Source organism: Staurois parvus, unplaced genomic scaffold (assembly GCF_062004578.1).
Source record: "Staurois parvus isolate SC_StPar_1 unplaced genomic scaffold, SC_StPar_1.0 ptg000149l, whole genome shotgun sequence".
Classification (NCBI taxonomy): Eukaryota; Metazoa; Chordata; class Amphibia; order Anura; family Ranidae; genus Staurois; species Staurois parvus.
Window position 1 is genome coordinate 2,695,638 of NW_028317945.1, and position 20,577 is coordinate 2,716,214.

A 20,577-nucleotide genomic window follows, 5' to 3' on the forward strand; every position below is an offset into this window, starting at 1 on the left:
TCCCATTGTATGTAGGAACATAGCCACCCTCTCTTGCTCGCGCTTGAAATGGACTAGACTCTATGGGATGTGTAGCGTACATAGAGCAGTGCACATCACTGATATCACATCAACTCATGTGCACTGCTCACTCCATAAAAAAACGGAAGTGAGGGGAGAAAGGAAAAGTCGGGGAGCTTGTAGCGGATTTTACAAGGAGTCAGAAAAACACATTAATTAGTGGATATGTATGAATTATTTCAGAGAATAAGGATATTGTTTAAGATAGATTCAGATACACGCGGTGCGATTTTCCTGCCAGTTTTAGTGCGATTTCAAGGGGTAGCTGTTCAGCTATTTAGGTGAAATTTGACAGCCTTCTCAATCAGTCTCTCTCTTTCTCCCCCATGGACCAGGGATGGGAGATGAGGAACAAAGCAAAGAGCTGCAGAAAATGTACTGGAATCGTGTTATCATAAGACAGATAAGCGATTTCAATCCGAGTTTATATAGCTACAACTCACTCTGCATTAAACTCGTACAGGACCCTTTTTAAAATTGCATCAGAACTGCATTGCATATATGTGAACAGCCTCCATAGAAACTCAAGTTGTTTCCCTTGTCATACAATTTAATGTGTTCTGCATCGCATCAGAAATCACATCAGTGTGAACCAGTGTGTCACATTAAGATAAAAGGCCAAATCCAACAAATATTTTTTTTTAACTGCAAGATCTTATATTTCTATTTCAATAATGTTTATTTGGTTTTGAGAAGTAATAAACAGGCAATTGTCCAGCCCACACAGGGGCAAGCAATGACAATCATAACCGGAATAGGCATACATAAAAAGGCAAAAGGTGGCAATACAGAGGTACTATAAAGTAGTCAGAAACCAACATAGCAGCAGCAATACAACACACCGCATAGGGTTCTGGGGGAAGAGGTTAAGGAAAAACCACTCCACGCAGGCAGGGGGCTCCTGAGGGCCGCCAAACTCATGCAGAGCCACTGTCCACAGCTCATGTAGATACAGGAGGATAAGGGCGAGGAGCCCAAGTGTGGAAGAGGCAAGACTAGAGGAAAGGGTAGCAGGTAAGAAGGAGCGCATACCTAAGATGAGGCAGAAAGGACAGAAAAAGGAAAAATATAGACCTGAGAGCCAGAAGGCAGGAGAAGGGAGGAAGACTAGGTCTCGGAAAAACGGGGCTGCCTGCCAAAGCAGGCCCAAAACTGGCTCGGGGAAGGCATACATCAACCACGGTTGGAAGGTAGGAGGCAAGCCTCCACTGATGAGCATACAAACCTGGTCTGGGGCAATGAGTAGAGCAAACTTGTGTGCATGGGTAAGTGGAATAAAGTAAAGAGGAGGCCAAATACACGGGACCAGAACCCGACTAGTTTAGGGCATGTCCACCAAAACATCCCCTCACTGGCCACATCCCTGGAAGCAGCGGTCACTGTAGGATGGGTTTGCATTAGCGATACAGGAAGGAACACAGTACCAACAGAATATCACCTTATAAGCCACCTCCAAGGTAGCCATGTTAAATGAGCATTTAGCCACAGAAGATCAGGCCTTGCTCCAGTCAGCTAGATCTACCTCAATTGCCAGATCCCTTTCCCACTGAGTGACATAGGAAAGGGCAGTATAGGAAAGACGGCTTGTAAGAGAAGCATAAAGGGCTGAGAGAAGACCTGGGGAGCCAGGGTAGTGTTGGCAGGTATGCTCAAAACGCAGTTTTTCAAAAACAGAAAAGCGGAAGTCCTATGCAAAGCGGTTACCCACTGTTGTAGTTGGAGATAGCAAAATAATTCGGATTGAGGAATATCACGGGACACCCGAAGAGAGGCCCATGTGGGAAAGGACCCAGAGGTCAAGAAGTGTCAAGAGGTCAAGCAGTGTCGGATGTGAGAAATCCCATTGTGATCCACCAAGAGAACGCCCAAGGCTGATCCATGCCAGGCAGGAAGAGAGGGTTGTTTATGATAGGGCGCAAAGGCAGAAAAGATGACATGAGACCACCCAAATACCGCACAATCCTAGACTTGGAGACTGTGATGCATCATCGCACTCAATGCCACAGGACTGAAGTTGGAGGGCAGCCAGAGAAGCGCTGACATGGGAATAGGAGCGCTGTTGGGGAGTTCCAAGAGAATCCATAGGGGAACGTCAACTGAGGCATTCAATAAAGATAGCTGAGAGATCTGAGCCGACTATGCAGACTATGTACAAAAAAGAGAGTAGCCCTAGAAAACCTAGGGCGTTTATTAGTCCAGATAAAATGTAGGATCCTATTCTGGAGCAGCCATAGAAAGTGGGACGGGACCCGAATGGGAAGAGTGCAAAAGTAATATAGTAGTTTAGGCAGAATGGTAATTTTCACAGAATTGATACAGCCTATCTGGGACAGATGTGGGAACTGCCAAGATTGCATAAGGGCAGACAGGGGTTTGAAGCAATGGATTGTAATTAGCTGCAAATAAAGAAGAGTAGTAAACAGTTAACTGGATACCACGGTAGTCAATGGAGAATGACGCCCACTTGAAAGGAAAGTGGGACTGTAGACGTGTGACCGAGTCAGACTTGAGGGTGATATTAAGAGCCACAGTTTTGTCTAGATTAATCCGTAGGTCTGGTATCGCCGAGAAGTGAGAAGGAACATCCCAGTCAGCCACCAGGGTCATATCCAGGGGTTCCAGTGCTAAAATGAAGAAGGCCGGGGATAGGGGGCATCCTTGCCTTGTGCCTCTGAAAACAGAGAAGGGAGCAGAGAAGAACCCAGCATATTTTACCGTAGCAGAAGGAGCCAAATACAGGGCCTTGATCCACATCAATATAGCCTCTCCAAACCCCCAGCGGGAGAACGCAAAGTGCAGGTACTCTCAAAACAGGGAGTCAAAGGCTTTGTAAATATCTAAAGAGTAGAATCCAGGAATTTTTTGTTAATGAAGTAGGTGTATAAGGTGGATCACCTTGTGAATGTTATCGCTAGCCTGCCACCCGGATCCACGTCTTATTTTTGAGCCATTACATCAACTATATCAATTTACTTGAGAAGTTTAACTTCACTTAAATATATCAAGGATGCAGACAAACACACACAGACTGCATTTCTCCCCTCAGACCTCATCCCACTTACCCCTAGCTTCTCATGTCATGTCAGGAGCTTCCCCAATTAGCCTACCAATGTCACATTCCTTCTCACCAACACTGTACTTGAAAACTTTTAAGGAATTATGATCTCTGAATCAGAATGACAGCTAAACAACTAATATTTCCATAATGAAAAACCAGTAAGGATAGCCCACATATTTGTCATCATGAATTTCACAGAAGTGACTTAGATAGCCATAGTCCCAATTCCTCAAAAGGAATTTTCCTAACTTAAGTGGTCTGACTACTTAAGTAAAAATTAACTCAGTTGCTACCTTTAATTTTTTTTTATTCGTGGTCTCACTGTAAAGATCATATAACATGGCTAAAAGTGTAAATGATCATATTTGATTATTACAGCAAAATACATTTGGAAAAGTGTACAAGCCACAGTAATACGTTTAGGTTCAGTGCTTCATTAAGGACACTCATACAGACTTAATTAACAAGGCAAAGCATGAAGGAATAATATTTAATATATAAACTAGAAATTAATTTTGAAAATATAAAAAAAGACAACCCCATCCAAAAAGAGACAACCACAAACCTCTCAATATGTCAACTGAAAATATAAGATAAAATGCTAGCATTTGCCTGCACTAAATAACCAACTAAGAACTCAATGAAGAAAACACTACTATTTTGCATTCTGTGCACCAGGCTAATGATATCAAATAGACACTGAAGTAATTTTAATTCCATCAGCCACTGTTGAACATAGGACAGAGTTTTTATATAACCTACAGCGCAAGAACAGCTGTCATATATGAGGTGACAGTGGACACATTGGGCTGCCATTTGAATTTGGCCACAGTCACATTTGATTAAGACAGCATGTGTCAAACTCCAACTTTCAACATTGCAGGTGTAAAGTATGCATACTTCAGAAGCACCATCAATGTGCACATTGATTCAGATCAGGCATTTGGGTCCTGTGTCATTATCAATGGGTTGGCGGACTACCAATTGTGTAGTAGTGCAAAGCAGGAAGCAAAGTCTACATATGTAGAGATACAATTGCAAACTAAACACAAAAAATTTTCAAGCAATTAACATGCACTGATAAACTTTACTATAAGTCGATCTCCTTTACATATAAATCTAAACAAATCAGTGAAAAGACTAGACACCACATTTAACTTGTGTTTAAAGTGGACATAAATCCTAACAAACTTTTCCTTTTTACTCCCTTTTGGTGTATTCAATATATTTAAAAAAATTATGAGTTGTTAAATCTGTTCAAAAAAGTGAAACTATGCCTTTTAATCCAGAAAAAAATGCAGTGAGCTTTCTGTAAGCACTCTGCTTCTGCATTTATCAGTGTTATCAGTCATGGACAGTGTTCTTTGTGTACTACAGAACAGTTTACTGGTAAAATAGATAATTACTCTTAGACAAGAGTGTGTTACTGGCAAGATCACCAGGTAAAAGAAAGGGGGGGGGGGGATAATTATGTGGCCAGCACACCTAAGCACTGCCAAATTGCAAAAAAAAAAAAAAAAACCAAACAAATTAAAAGTAAAATAAAGTAAAGTAAAAATGTGTATATATATACACACACACACAGTAAAATAAGTATTAAACACGTTACCATTTTCTCAGTATACAGTATATTTCTGAAGGTGTTATTGACATGAAATTTTCACCACATGTCAGTAACAACCCATGCAATCCATACATAGAGAGAAACCAAAACAAATAAGTTCAAAAATTACGTTATGTGTAATAAAATGGAATGATACATGGAAAAAGTATTGAACACGTGAAGACAGGGAGGTGCAAAAAGGCATGGAAAGCCAAGACATAAGCTGAAATCTATCAGTAATTAGAAAACAATCCTGCCCCTTGTCCGTGCAAATTAATATCAGCTGGTTCAGTCTCAACTGATGTTTATAAAAAGATGTTTCATTACCAAGAAACATATTATGATGGGTAAAAGCAAAGAGCTTTCTCAAGACCTTCGCAACTCTATTGTTGTAAAACATACTGATGGCATTGGTTACAGAAGGATTTCTAAACTTCTGAATGTTTAAGTGAGCACTGTTGGGGCCATAATCTGGAAGTGGAAAGAAAATCATTTCACCATAAACCGGTCACGACCAGGTGCTCCTCGCAAGAGTGAAAAGAATATCAGAAGAGTTGTCCGAGAGCAAAGGACCACTTGTGGAGATCTTCAGAAAGACCTGGAATTAGCAGGTACAATTGTTTGAAAGAAAACAAACAGTGCTTTCAACCGCCATGGCCTGGGTGCATGCTCACCACGCAAGACTTCACTACTGAAGAAAAAAAAGCATGTTGAAGCTCATTTAAAGTTTGCTGCACAATATTTAGACAAGCCTGTGAAATACTGGGAGAATATAGTCTGGTCAGGTGAGACCAAAAATTGGTCAAATGGCACTGCACATCACTCAGAAAACACCATACCAACAGTGAAGTGTTGAGGTGGGAACATCACGGTGTGGGGCTGTTTTACAGCATATGGTACTGGCAAACGTCATATCATTGAAGGAAGGATGAATGGAAAAATGTACCAAGACACTCTTGATAAAAATCTGCTGCCATCTACCAGGATGATGAAGATGAAACAAGGGTGGAGTCAGCAAGACAAAGATCCCAAACACAAAGCCAAGGAAATTCTCAACTGGTTTCAAAGAAAAAAAAATAAAGCTGCTAGAATGGCCCAGCCAATCACCTGCCTTGAATCCAATATAAAATCTATGGAAAAAAAATTAAAGATCAGAGTTCATAGAAGAGGCCCACGGAACCTTCAAGATTTGAAGAGACTGTGTGGAAGAATGGGAGAAAGGGCCAAAATCACACCTGAGAAATGCATAGTAGAAATAGTTTCTCCATACAGGAGGCATCTTGAAGCTATCATTACCAACAAAGGATTTTGTACAAAGTATTAAATACATTTCAGTTAACCTGTTCAATACTTTTTCCCTGTGTCATTCCATTTTACCAAAAATACAGAAAAAAAACCACGATACAAATGTTTTAAATTGAGTTGCAGTCAGGTCAGTGAGTAAAATACGTTTTTGATCCCCAAGCAAAACATGACTTAGTACTTGGTGGAGAAACCCTTGTTGACAAAAACAGAGGTAAAACTTTTCTTGTAGTTGGTTACCAGGTTTACACACATCTGGGGAGGGATTTTGGTCCACTCTTCTATACAGATCTTCTCTAAATACTTAAGGTTTCTTGGCTGTCACTTGGCAACTGGAAGTTTCAGCTTACTCCACAAATTTTCTACAGGATTGAGGTCTGAAGACTGGTACGCCACTCCTTGACCTTAATGTGCTTCTTCTTGAGCCACTCCTTTGCTGTCTTGGTGATGGTCATGGTGGAAGACCCAGCCATGACCCATCGTCCGTGTTCTGCTGAGGGAAGAAGGTTCTCAACCAAGGTTTTACAATAAACGTCCCTATCTATTGGCCCCTCAATGCGGCAAAGTCGGCCTGTACCTTTAGCAAAGAAACAGCCCCAAAGCACAATGTTTCCACTTCCCTGCTTGACTGCAGGGATTGTGTTCTTAGAGTCATAGTCAGCATTTTTCTTCCTCCAAAACACAGCAAGTCGAGTTAATGCCAAAGAGCTCAATTGTGGTCTCATCTGACCACTGCACTTTCTCCCAATCCTTCTATGAATCATTTAGATGTTCACTGGCAAACTTCAGATGGGCTGTACATGTGCCTTCTTGAGGAGGAGGACCTTGCGAGTGCTGCAAGATTTTAATCCAGACTGTGGTCCCAACTGATCTGAGAACATTCACAAGCTCCTCCCGTGTAGTTCTGAGCTGATCCCTCACTTTTCTCATGATCATCCTTACCACTTGAGGCGAAATCTTGCATGGAGCTCCAGACCAAGGGTGATTGTTGGTTATTTTGAATTTCCTCCATTTGCAAATAATCGCTCCAACAGTTGTTTCCTTCTCACCAAGCTTCTTGTTGATGGTTTTGTAGCCCATTCCAGCCTTGTGCAGGTCTACAATCTTGTCCCTGATGTCCTTTGACAGCCCTTTGGTCTTGTTCATGATGGCGAGGTTTGAACGGAAGAAAGATTCTGTGCAGAGGTGTCTTTTATAAAAATAAGTTGTAATTAGGAGCACCTTCTTAAATTGACAGGACTAATCTGTGTACCACATGAGCACATAGCCAATCTGTGGGAGCCAGAATTATTGTTGGTTGGTAGGGGATCAAATACTTATTTTACTCACTGAACTGCAACTCAATTTATAACATTTGTATGGTGTGTTTTTTCTGAATTTTTGGTTGATATTCTGCCTCTAGTATTAGTAAATACACCAATGATAAAAATTATAGACCCTTCAATTCCTTGTAAACCTATCACGTTCTCCTGTCTGCCTTCCTGTTAGTGCCGTGAGTGAGAGGAGAGACGCAGTTGACTTACCATCTTACAGTGGATCCCTGCTTGTGCCTTGCAGCTCTATCAGTCCATCCAGATTGTGGAGAGCTGTATATCGCACCACCAATCTGACACCTGGAGCAGCCTGCAGGTCTTTCGGATGCAAGTGAGAAAAGGCATTAAAGTGCTGATTTTACCCATACACTAATCTGGCACCCTGCTCTGTTTCCTTTGTATGCTCATGAGGGATTACCCAGATCCACTAGCTAGGAGCTGCAGGACAGAGTGTGTTTCTCTCATCCAACTGCTTTGTGAAAACTAAGGATTATTCACTGTACACTTGAGCGCCGATTGTGCTTGTGTAATCACAAATTGAACTGGTTACTGCCGTTTCTCTCCTCAGATAAATCAGCTGCACTTACTCACAGATGGATAACATTAAAACCTTTTTTGTCACAGAGAAACATCAAATTTGACAAGCTATTTTTTACAGAACCCTCTCTCCACCCCACCTATCGCCTTTACACCAAATCCACTTATCCCCAACAATCCACCACATAGTGCTAAACATGAGCTATACATGCGCAAATTATTTTTATAAATTAGAGGATTTATTAGTCTCTGAAAACCACCAGTGGTGGGATATATAATTTTTATGTAAGTATTTGGAGCTTAACCTTACCCCTAGGGGGCTCAGAGTATATAAGGGCTGTAATTTCCTTGACTCTGACTTCATAAAAGAACGGAGACACATTTCTGATTTTTGCACCATTCAATGGATAAAGGTTAATATACAACAGAGGAATAAGAAATTAGCTAACCACTTGCCCTCCTGAGGATTTACCCCCCCCCCCCTTCATGACCAGGCCATTTTTTGCGTTACGGTGCTGCATTACTTTAACTGACAATTGCGCGATCATGCAACGCTGTGCCCAAATGAAATTTACGTCCTTTTTTCCTCCATGAACTAAGCTTTGTTTCGGTGGTATAAGCAAAAAAAAGACCGACAATTTTGAGAGAAAAAAAACACAATATTTTGGACTTTTTGCTTTTAAACATGTCCAGTAAAAAAGTTTAAAAAAAAAATAATAAAATTTCATCATAAATTTAGGCCAAAATGTATTCTGTGACATGTCTTTGCCAAAAAAAAAAATCCCAATACATGGAAATTAATTGGTTTACATGAAAGTTATATAATTTACAAATGGCGGTATAGATAATGGGATTTTTTTTTCTACAAGTAATGGCGGCGATCAGATACTTTCAGCAGGACATTCTGACATTGTGGGGGAAACTTAGTGTCACTTTCACCAATACAGTGATCAGCGTTAAAATAAAAAAAAAAAAAAAAAAAAGCACTGACAGCATACTAATGGCACTGGGCAGCAAGGGGTTAATGTGAGGGGCAATCAAACGGTTACTTTGTGCTGGGAGTGTTTTACTAGGGGGCGGGGGGTGTGTTCTTCACTGTAAGCATACTGATAGGGATGGCTGTACTGTGCGCACAGCCATCCCTAGCAGTGTGCTCGAGCTGACAGGGAAGAAGATTGTTTGTAAACAAAACAATCTTCCTCCCCATCGAAGATGCTTGGTAGTCACCAGTGGGTAATTACTGGCTGGGACCCGGTGATTGACATCCGCGACCATGAATGGCGGCGAGGGTAGGGCACGCGCCCCCTACCCGGAAATGCGAAATCACGTATATATGTGATTCTGCGCACAGGCGCCACCCTGTAGCCGTATATCTGTTATGGGGTGGTCCTTAAGCGGTTAAATATTCACAAGAGATTGAGGCAGTATACAATGAGAGACCGGTATCACTCGTTTTGTCTGTATGATAAATGGTTTGATGTATTGCTCAATAAAATTACAACAAAACAAGAATCCATTGTGGTCAAAAAAGTTAAATTTAATAGGGATTTAGAGGATTTTAAGTTAGAGTGTTTACTTGGGCTGCCCACCGACATACCATGCGTGGCAAACAGCCGCATAAAATCCCCAGTTCTCCTTAAGTCTCAAGCCCACTCCCAGATTCCTTAGACAGCGGGGAGATCATATTGTTCACCCCCATCCTATCACTTTCATTACAATAGGGCTAAACCCCAGGTGACCTTACCTTTACCTATTTGAACTCATTTGTTTGGTACAGTGGCCTTGGATCACAAGGTAGCCTTCAATACGCCTGATATCGCAACTGGTCAGATTCCTACTTATACCCCCCACAGTAAGGGACCTGGCTCTACTTCTGTTTCTACCAGTACATCTGGTTATTCCAATACTGTCCAGGAGAATGCCTCTCCTGATAATTCTGGTCACTATACATCTTCCCTGTCTACCCAAATGACCACTGGCCTAGCCATTTCAGATCATATGGACATGCACAATCCTACTTCCACTCTCCCTGTGAACATACATGCATCTGCTTGCATAGCCTCAACCCCTGATGACACCAGTCCCCCCTCATGATAGAGATGTTGGTACATTGCCCGTTAATACATGTGGAGAGAATCATCATCTCACTATGGTCAACAAAACAGCCACTTCCCCAGAGGTTTGTCAAGTCCCACCCTGTCTTGATTCTTTTTTAGTCCTCACTACACCTCGCCACCCACCCACCAGAGAAGGTGGCAAAAAGAAAAGAAAGAAGAGGAAGACAAGGTGGGAAGCACAAGAAAAAGATACTACACAGAAATACTTCAGATATCACAAAAATATTTAACTGGTCTTCTCACATACTTACTCTGGAAGAAACCTCTACTCAGAAAGGGTCTCAATTTTGCCCAAAGCAACCCCCCTTATTTCTTTGTCCAATTCAGAGATCTAAATAGGTTTATCTGCAAATTGACTCTAAAGTGCTATTATAATATGAGGAATCAGAAATCTAACATAGAATCACAACCTTCCCCAGTTCAAACTGAGACTCACATGTGGAACCAAGAGGACCTGATGGCTTTAGAAGCCCTTAGAACCTCTTGGCTGTACAATCACGTGTAGATGAACTATCCAGTGCATCTCTATCGAATGCCTCTATCACCCACACAGGACTCAAACCACCATCCATTTTTCACTCCATCCATTCGAAAGGCTCATTCATTGAGACTTTTTATCAAGTCACCTATGCAGACATGTTAAAGTTGTGTACCACTGCCCACTACTCCTTACAATATTCATAATTTGAGCAAAGCCGAGAGACTTGCACTAGACCATCTAGCTGGCAATGATGGTCTTATCATCAAGCTAGCAAACAAGGGAGGAGGCATGGTTGTTCAGGACAAAACAGATTATATCAGTAAAGCCATGAGATTTCTTTCAGATAATGATACCTATCAGAAACTCCCCAAAAAACCCTTAGACACTTACAAAATTGGGATTGAAGGCCCTGGTGGACTCAGCTTATCATATTAAGTTAAATGAGTTAGGAGAATACAATTTTGTTATACAGAGAACTCTACAGGCACCTTTACTCTTACCATCTACTGAAGGTGCATAAAAGACCTTATTTGTCCTCCTGGCATACCTATCACTGCAGCCATGGAGAGCCTCACCAGTGGCCTATCCCAGTATGTGAATTTTTTCCTACAGCCCATAGTCCAGTCTCTCCCTTCTTATGTCCGCTATTTCCTGCACTTGTTGGAAACTCTGTGCAGTTACTCATGGGAGGAATCCTACCATTGGCTCTTGCTCGATGTTAACTCTGTACATCTCCATACCCCATGAGGTGAGACTCACTGCGGTGGGGCATTTTTTTTGCAGGGGAGCCCAATCCCCATCACAGAGAAGCGCGGTTCATCTTGGACAGCATCCGTTTTTGCCTGTAATACAACTACTTTAAATTCCAGGGGTACTACTTCCTCCAGGTGCACCTTCCACGTCATGTTATGCCTACCTAACCATGGGTTGGTGGGAGGAATCATGCATCTGCAAGAACAACCCCTTTGATGCCCACATTGTGTTTTTCGGGAGGTATAGAGATGACATGATAGTCTTTTGGGATGGTCCCCCCTCTTCCATTGCCCCGTTCGTCCACTATTGCAACAACAATCAGCTGGGTTTTTCCTTCACCCATGTGTGGAGCCCTAGATCTAGAATGGTCTCACAACAAAAGGCCATATTATATCCAAGACCCACTTTAAACCTGCAGGAAATTTCTACCTGCATTTCAAAAGCTGTCACCACCCCAAATGGAAACAAAACATCCCCAGGGGGCAGTTCTGCTGGTTGAGAAAGAATTGCACCCTGGATGATGACTTTACCCAACAAGGACAGGTCCTGAGGGACAGATTCCTGGACAAGGGATATTATCCAGAACTGGTGCCCAAAGCATTCCAAGAATGTCAATCCTTTGCCCCCAGAGACTGTCACACAACACCTGTGACTAACACTAAGATCACGTTTATCACCCAGTATCACACCTGACATTAACAGATGGAAAAAATTATAAAAGACATTGGAGTATCTTATTACAAGACCCAAAATTGGACCCAGTTTTAGCAGATAGACCCAGGATAATATATAGGAGGGCAAGAAATTTAAAAAATATAGTAGCTCCCAGCAAGATTAATTATTCAGCTCCCAACTCTTCTCACCCCCTTGCCACATTTTGTAAATTAACTGGCATGTTTCAATGTAAGAAAATTAGGTGTAAAATGTGCCAATTTGTGCATCATCGCCAAAAGAAATTCCACGATTCCTCTGGTAAGACCTATTCTATAAACAGGTTCTGCACTTGTTCCACTGAACACGTGTCCTATTGCCTGTCCTGCCCCTGTGGCCTCCTCTACGTAAGCAACACGGTGCATACTGTGAGGGACGTTTTGGGGAGCACAGGAGGTGCATTGAAGTTGGCAGGGATGACCACAGTGTTCCCCGACACTTCCTCACTCATCATGACAAATCTACAGAAGGTGTAAGAGTCTGGGTAGTGGAGTTTATTCCACCTTGTGACACCCCAGTGGAGAGGTTCCAGAAGCTTTGTAATAGGGAGACTTTTTGGATATTTACCCTGAACACCTTGGCACCCAGATGTTTAAATGAAGAATTGGATATTAATACTATAATATCATCCTTAAAATCCTCAGATTATTTTTAGCTTTTGCAATTTTTTATATACAATTTTTTATGATGTGTATAATTTTTTTTTTATTCAATGTGTTTATTTTTATATATGCATTATATTGATTAAAAAAATGTTTTTAAGAATCTCTTGCTTTTCTATGTGTAGATGTATATTTATCTGAGGGTTCACACACAGTTTATTACCTCAATGTTGTTATTGTTTTAATATCCAATTTACAAAATGTTAATTGTTTACACACTGTTATTTTAGTTTATTAACATTGTATTCTCATTATTTTACTACAATTTACCTCCTGTGTAAGGATGGATTTGATCCAACGGCTGCATGGCTACTTATTCAATCTTAACTGACTCTTACCCCTGAGCCACGCTTAACACTGATATTCTCCACTCATGTTTTTTTACATTGCTGTCAGCTTCTTGTCTGGCTTCCTGTTAGTGCCCTGAGTGAGAGGAGACACGCCTTTGATTTACCATCTTGCAGTAGATCCCTGCTTGTGCCCTGCAGCCCTATCAGTCTATCCAGATTGCAGAGAGCTGTATATCGCACCACCACTCTGACACCTGGAGCAGTCTACAGGTCTTTCAGATGTAAGTCAGATATGGCATTAAACTTGTTTTTAACCATACACTAATCTGGTGCCCTGCTGTTTTCTTTGAATTTCTTTGTAAGTGGGCAAACTTACAAAATCTGCAGGGGATCAAATAATTATTTTCCCCACTGTAGGCTTTTCACTTTGCTATGGAAGAGCAACTTTGCAATGGAATTTACCCCAGAACATAGTAAATGAGGTAAAGCTCTGCTGACTTCCATCCTCCAATCAACTGCAAAAAAAACCCATTTTTTTCTTTTATTTTCCTTGCATTCGCTTGGGTATTATTTGCAAAGTGAAACTTAACCACATTCATTAAGCCCTAAGCAAATTTCGATGCAAAGTCCAACTTCCCTTACAAACAGCCTAATTGTCTTTAGCAAATAAACCCCACTGTGTAAGAGCACTGGTGAATGCAGGTTGTCCTCTAAAGCAGCAAAGACTTCACAAACCAAGGAACAGAGATGACCGACTACCAGAGGGTGCAGTCCAACAAGCATGCTCACAAATGGTGCCCAGGGAGGGCTTTTTTTTTTTTTTTTAAATACCAGTAAATTTTTATTAGAATATCAAGAAAACAGTTCCATGTCAAATGCAGAACCAATCTTGCATAAAGTAACATAAGAAAGGCACAAATTGGTTTAGCACCAAAAATTTGAGAACACCAAGAACAACAATAACATGGGTTCTAAAGTACAACCACAAATGAACCCCCACAAGTACATGTAACAGTATTTATACAGGTTACATAGTTACAAAGTTAGTCTAGCTGAAAAAAGACAAAAGTCCATCCAGTTCAACCATTAAAAAAAGTTATAATCCCACACCCACAGTTGATCCAGAGGAAGCCAAAAAAAATAAATCCCAGCAAAGCATGATCCAATTTGCTCCTGCAGGGGAAAAAAACAAAAATCTTCCCTGATCCCCCGAGAGGCAATCAGATATTTCCCTGGATCAACATTACCTATAAATGTTAGTAACCATTAAACAATAAGTATTAAACAATAAGACCCATAGGTCTTCCATTCCGTCTAAAGGACAGAATGGAAGACTAATAAGGGCATATAAGTGGGTATTCCCAACATATGTGGGCATTTGTAGCTTCCAAACAGCATCCCCCACCAACAAAAAGGGGAGTAATCAGACAACAACCAATTTAGTTTAACCGGGGAATAGTACCACCACGACAATGACTTATAGTTCATCTCAGCCAAATTTCTAATGTTTTTTTAAGACTATGTAAATGCTTAAATGTTTAAAGTCTGACCACGTACAGTACATCAGTGAACAGGCAACTTGTTGCATGAATATAGAGGGAACTTACTGAGGCCAGCTAGCTGTGAAGAGAGTGTGACATCAGGCGCTTGGGCAGTAGGTGGAGATGTCTCAAGGGCAATGAGAGAAGGTGAGGCATCTCTGCTATTCGACACCTTTAAAAAAAAAAAAAAAGAAAACAACCTTGCTGAGATTCGGTTTAAAATTCTCATTAGCATTGGCAAACTAATCAATGTCACACTGCTTCAAGAAATGTAAAATTCTTCTTTGAACATTCCTCTGGTTGTAAGTCCAGCACTGGATAAGAAGCTTTCATATACAAGTGAATTAGCTGCACAGGAAATCTACAAGACCTGTAATTTATGAAAAATTCATAGAAGACATTATGAACCCAAGTATAAAAGTACAAGATATAGACAGGGCAAAAGATCATTTGTTATCATAAACCACAGAAATCTAAATCCTCTTCTTGGGATTCTACACATCAGCACAGAATGATGTGTCACAAACAACATGTTATTTTGTAGCTGCAGTGCTAAATCAGTCATGGGCAAGTGTTTCCAATAGCGATAATCTTCACCACACAGTCATTCAATAGGCTCAGCTAAAGCTACTTATTAAACTCCCACCCTGGAACATTGAAATTAGGTTTGTGCTTTTTCTCACAATAAAATACCAGAATAATTTTGTAACAATTTATGGTAACTAGGACTGTTTACCCAGACTATGTTAAGAAGAAGCATGGTTAGACTGAAATCAGACACAGGCTGGCAATCTGGAACATTCGACAATATGAACTGTAGGCTGCTCCCTTCTGTTTCAGTCAGACAGTAAAGGTCCACTGCTGCCATCTGACATCACTGGATGAACTTTCAAGTCATCTTTCAAGTAACAGATGTAGTTCCTGTCTATAACTGCTATTAGATTTTATGTAATCAATCACATTTCAGGAGCAGGAATCTTTTTCCTATCCTCGAGTCAGCAACGGCATTCATCATGATCTACTTAGCAGGACATTTATGTTTTAAACAAAGGACTTGTAAAAAAAACCCACAGACCCCCACAACCACTTATCCAACAATATCCAAAAATTCCTCCAAATCTAAATACGGACCAAAACAAATTGCACATGTCTAAAACATGCCATTCATGTTTACAATCTCTTCAGTTTGAACGATTAAAGGCATGCTCAGCACTGAACACTCCTGTGTTCCATTCAGGAAATGCAAAAGATGGGTAACTACAAGAGGCATATTTATTGATCCTCTGCTTGCCACTCTGAAATCCAACTACTGAAGTGGCCCAAGCTTACAGGAGAGTGTGGATGGAAACCAATGGAAGGCTTACTGAGCTGGCCAGCTACAGCATTTCTGTTTCTCCAAACGCCTTATGTTAGTGGCAGCAAAAAGGTTCATGGTATAAAACTTTGGGGTTGTATGTATTGCAGACATGTACAAAATGTATGTTTTGCTTTGGAATACACATTTATATAAAATTATTTCTTACTACATATATGAATTCCCCATGCACATGGAAGGTTTGATCCATCAGCATGACTGCCCGGCATTTCTGGGCAACTGGGTGGCACAGGTACAGCATCCAGCTACACTTCCAGCTACCTGTCAAAATCCATGATGGGCTGAAATAAGCAACCAGCTTTGTCTGCACTTTTCAGTAGGGAAAAACCTACTGTGTATGCCCTTGAAAGCATACTGCCCTAAAAAAGAAGTACCTTGCTCGGCACAATGTCCAGTCGCCGTGTATTTCAGCCTGTCATAAATTTTGAAAGACTGCTAGCAGTGGTGCTGGAGCTTTAAAGGCGACATGGTAATGCACGGTAGGCGCCATCTTGGTACACCAGGGTGCATCCATTACACCCATGTTAGTGGTGGAAAAGCCTGTTGATTTCTATAGAAATGTGAGTGGACATTTTGGCGATTTTAATCCTATTTTAGCAATAAATAACAGTATTACACTATGGAGTCTCTTTTTATGGTCCCATATGAAGTACTTTAATGAGCTTATATACTGACGCCTGTGGATGGAGGTATAAGAGGGAGTGAAGGAGAGACCAGCAGGGGCTGTGGAGCCTGTCCCACCAGTGTAGTGGATTGTGATAGACAGTCCAAGTTCTATTAGATGATCAGTAAAATGACAATTTTATAGTCTTGCTACTCTCTGCTTCTCTCTCTCTAAATTCTTTACTCTCTTAAGAAAACAATCAGATATAAGGCAATGGAACAATGATATTCAAAGATGGTGCCTTCATCCGGAGTCTCACCCTAGGTGACTCATTAGAAGAAAAGTATCTTTTAATGTAAACAACCCCCATAAAAGGGAATGAGTCGTTTTGGTGACAATGATTGGAAGATATCAACACGGATGGAAGAACACGCAGGAAATCTAGGGGACTTTTCACCCAATCATCGTATATGCTTCGCCTGCGTCATGAGACTTATAAATGTTACTGTTATTTCCTCAATAAAGTAGAAATTAGGAAGTTGGCAAACTGCATTCTGTGCCAGTGTCTTACTTCCACGTGCATGTATTCTCACATTAATTAGGCTCACTGGTAGATCACAACAGCTGTGGTCGGCAAGTGATCACATCCAAAACATTTTGGTGCCCAACGTGGGGCCCGAGTTCTGAACACCGGAACCAGCCGACCCAGAGTGGACGAGGTAGACTGTGGGGCAGACCCGGAACCGGTGGAGACTGATCACCTCCGAGAAGCGGTAAGTGAATTTTATGTTTAATATAATTCCTTACCTGCACGGTCCGGGATTGCCCAGCGGGACTACCCCCGTCTGGCTGTCCGTTGATCAGCAAAGGACAGGTACTTGCTCGGGGCTCCTTTGAACCCACCTGTCCGCGTAACGTTATCTACCAGTGTGATATGTCTTGTCTTTTGTGTTGCCTGTGTGTACCAGTGCGTGATTGGTTGTTGCTGATGCGCCTCTGAGGGAGGGGAGAATTACGGCAGAATATTCCTCATCAGGAGCACAGCCAGAGTTTGGCTTTGTGGGGAAGAAAAATTTTACTCTCGACAGGCGTGTCTGAAATACTATGTCATGCCCACACGGTGTATGTGGATTAATGTTTGGTGTACATGAAGAAGGGTGGGGATTGGTGAAAGTAGTACAAGGAGGATACAATCGCACCCTCCTGGGATTGCAGTCACTGACGCCTGCAGCCCCCGATATATTGGTTTACAGGGTTAATGTACATTACTCAGTGGAGCTGGAAATAGGGAAGTCACTGCAGGAGATAGAGGACAGAGAGAGAAGCGGGGGGGGGGAGGGGGAGTGCTAACTGCTGCCCATGGGTTCTGCTTCAACCGTCTCACGACACAGCACTCTTAGAACAGGAGAGAGTGACGGCTTTGGGGTTCACCTTAGGGTACCCGGGAGGGAAGTAAAACAAAATGGGACAGAAACTTACGAAGCCAGAGAACAGTTCGTTTGCTTGTGAACTGGTGGAGGAGAGAGAGGGAGGAGAGTATGTAAAAAAGTTGGGAAAGTTAAACAAGCTGGGTGGAACATGTAAGAATGGTGGGAGGTTGCAGGCGGAGGACTGGAGGAAACTGTGTAAAGAGAAGAAAGGGCTTCTAATGAAGCATAACATGTTAAAGACAGCAGAAACTTGGTTTAATGTGGCCCGTGTCCTACACCAGGAGGGATGGGTGGAGCAAGAGCTGCATCAGGACGGGGGAGTTGTATATATATATTACAGGAAAGGAGACGCGCCCGGCAAGGCGCCAACCCCCTATGATGATGGCCCGTCCTGGAGGTGCGAGGCATGCGGAAATATAGGAAGGCCCCACCCCGAGAGTCCAGATACCATGTAGTCAGAACCTCGGGAGATGCAAGGGATGTTCAGTTGAGAATCCGGGGTGGGAGGAGATTTGCAAGGGGTGTGACCGGAAGCTGACTATGCAACATCTGACGCTTCCAACTCAGTCACCTCCATTTCCGCCCCCGGCCCCGCCCCTTCAGCCCTCATCAAAGATGGCGGCGCCCAGTGAGGCCACCGGAAGCCATGTTGTCTCTGTGCCTAGCAAGCCAATACACCCCACACACCTCATGCCAGCCGCCCCCATTTGCCCAGTGCTGTCTCTGGCTCCCAACCACCTTCAGCGCTCCACACACCCCTAATGCCTGTAGTACCACCACCAAACCGAACAGTAGCTTCAGACCAATTTGAACTGAAGACACCCACAGAATGGCCAGGCTGGAATTTTACAGATGTGGTGACCCCGACCTCTCTGCCAGACAGAAGAGGATGGGCTCAAGAAAAGACAGTGTCCGCGGCAGTCCGCCAGGTCACCCGAGAGGATGATGCTGTCTCCATTTGTTCCCAACGGGATGATCCGTTCTCGGAAGGCCATAGTCCAGAAAGCAAACCACTCATTCAACTTCCCCGAACCACACAACCCCATTGCCAAAAATTATCTATGTATGAGTCTGGTATGGGAGCAGATTCAACACCCCATCCCTTCTCTTCCTCTCACCACCACAATCCTGTTTATCACCCCCAGGGATCTGAAGAAGATCATCCCCGCCCAATCCGCCCAATTCCCCCCCCGGCACCCAACATACCTGATGCTCCTATCATGTATGTGGCCTTCACTCCATCCCAAGCCTCTGCACTAGTCACAACTCTCCCGGACCCGGAGAAACACCAGATGCCTTTTTACTGGCGCATAGCCCAGATCCACAAGACCTATTCCACAGCTTGGAGGGACTTAGTGAGCCTGTGTGAGATCAAGGCTGGAGATGCATATTGGCCTATAATGGAAAAAGACCTCACCAGAGTAAGGCCAAATGAGGACACCACTTATGCCTCGGGAACTTCCTTCTGTGACCAGCTGCAACAGTGGGCTAGAGAGAGACTAGCGGACGAGGCCACCACGTTGCAGGATATTACCCAAGATAAGACAGAGTCGGTGGAAAAATTCCATACTAGACTAACACAGGTGTTTACAGACCTGGGATTCAGTGTCCATAACAAGGTACATACACAAATGCTGGCCTCGGCGTTTGTATCAGGACTAAAGGAGTCTGTCCGCAAGGGTTTGATAGTCGCCCGCCCGGAATATCGTACCCTTAGCTTAGACATACTACTGCTGGTGGCAAGGGTCTGGAGGCAGCCCAGATGACCCGGAAACCAACACCACTCATGTTGTCAACCGGAGAACAAGCCCCCAGAAGGAATTCACCCGTCTGCTTCAATTGTTGGAAGCCTGGACAATTCAGAAGAGAACGCAGAGCTCCCAGACGTCCACGGCGACCCAATAACTACAACTCAGGGTGGGAAGAGTCTCATTTGCCGCCACCTCCAGGACCCACACGGACAGGTCCTACCCAAGAACATCTGAACCTTCTCCAATAGGACAGGGGCAAGCCTGTGTCCACCCCCCCTTATGACTGTTTCTTCCCGTGGACATTGTGCTAGTGGGCCCCTAGCAAAGGTCACTGTCCCCATTGAGGGACATCCTACACAATTCCTAGTGGACACAGGTGCAGCCAGAAGCATTTTGCAGAGAGAAGATCTACCCAATGAGACATACCTCTCAAACATTGATGTCTCCTGAGTTGGAGTGGATGGCTGCCCACAACGCAGTTGGCTTACAAAACCTCTACATATCGGCACATTGCCCAATCTTCTGTCTCGCTTTGTGGTGTCAAACACTTGCCCGTTGAACCTACTGGGAGCTGATGTCTTATCCAGGTTGCAAGCAACTAAGGTGTCCTTTTATGACACAGAGAATAGCTGCGATTCAACGGATCTCAGCTATTCTCTGGTCATTCACAGTTTATGACACTCAGGAGATCATGTCAGCCCTTCTCTGGAGATCTGTGTTCTCCCTCCAGATTCTCCAGCCCAGAGCTGGAGAATCAGAGGGACCGAAAACTAAGCAGAGATAGTTTACCTCTGCTTAGTAAACTGATCTTTTACTATAATCTGGAGAGATTATAGTAAAATGAGCCGTTTTTCAGAGTTTGTAGAGCGTTCTCCAGCGTTTGGAGACCGTTCTCCCTTCGTTCGGAGAACTGCTTCATAAACTGCATTCACAGGAGAACTGTGTTCTCCGAGAATGCCGGAGAACTGAGCAGCGATCTATTACCGCTG

At 42.8% G+C, this 20,577-nt stretch overlaps 1 protein-coding gene across 1 annotated transcript in view; it reads right to left on the reverse strand.

Moving 5' to 3' along the window:
• The window catches only part of TOM1 (target of myb1 membrane trafficking protein), a 227,634-nt gene that overhangs the window by 58,757 nt on the left and 148,300 nt on the right, over positions 1-20,577 (reverse strand). The window contains exon 10 of the mRNA XM_089674236.1: positions 14,495-14,600. Coding sequence (XP_089530362.1) covers positions 14,495-14,600 — 106 coding nt within the window. The remainder of the gene's footprint in view (positions 1-14,494; positions 14,601-20,577) is intronic.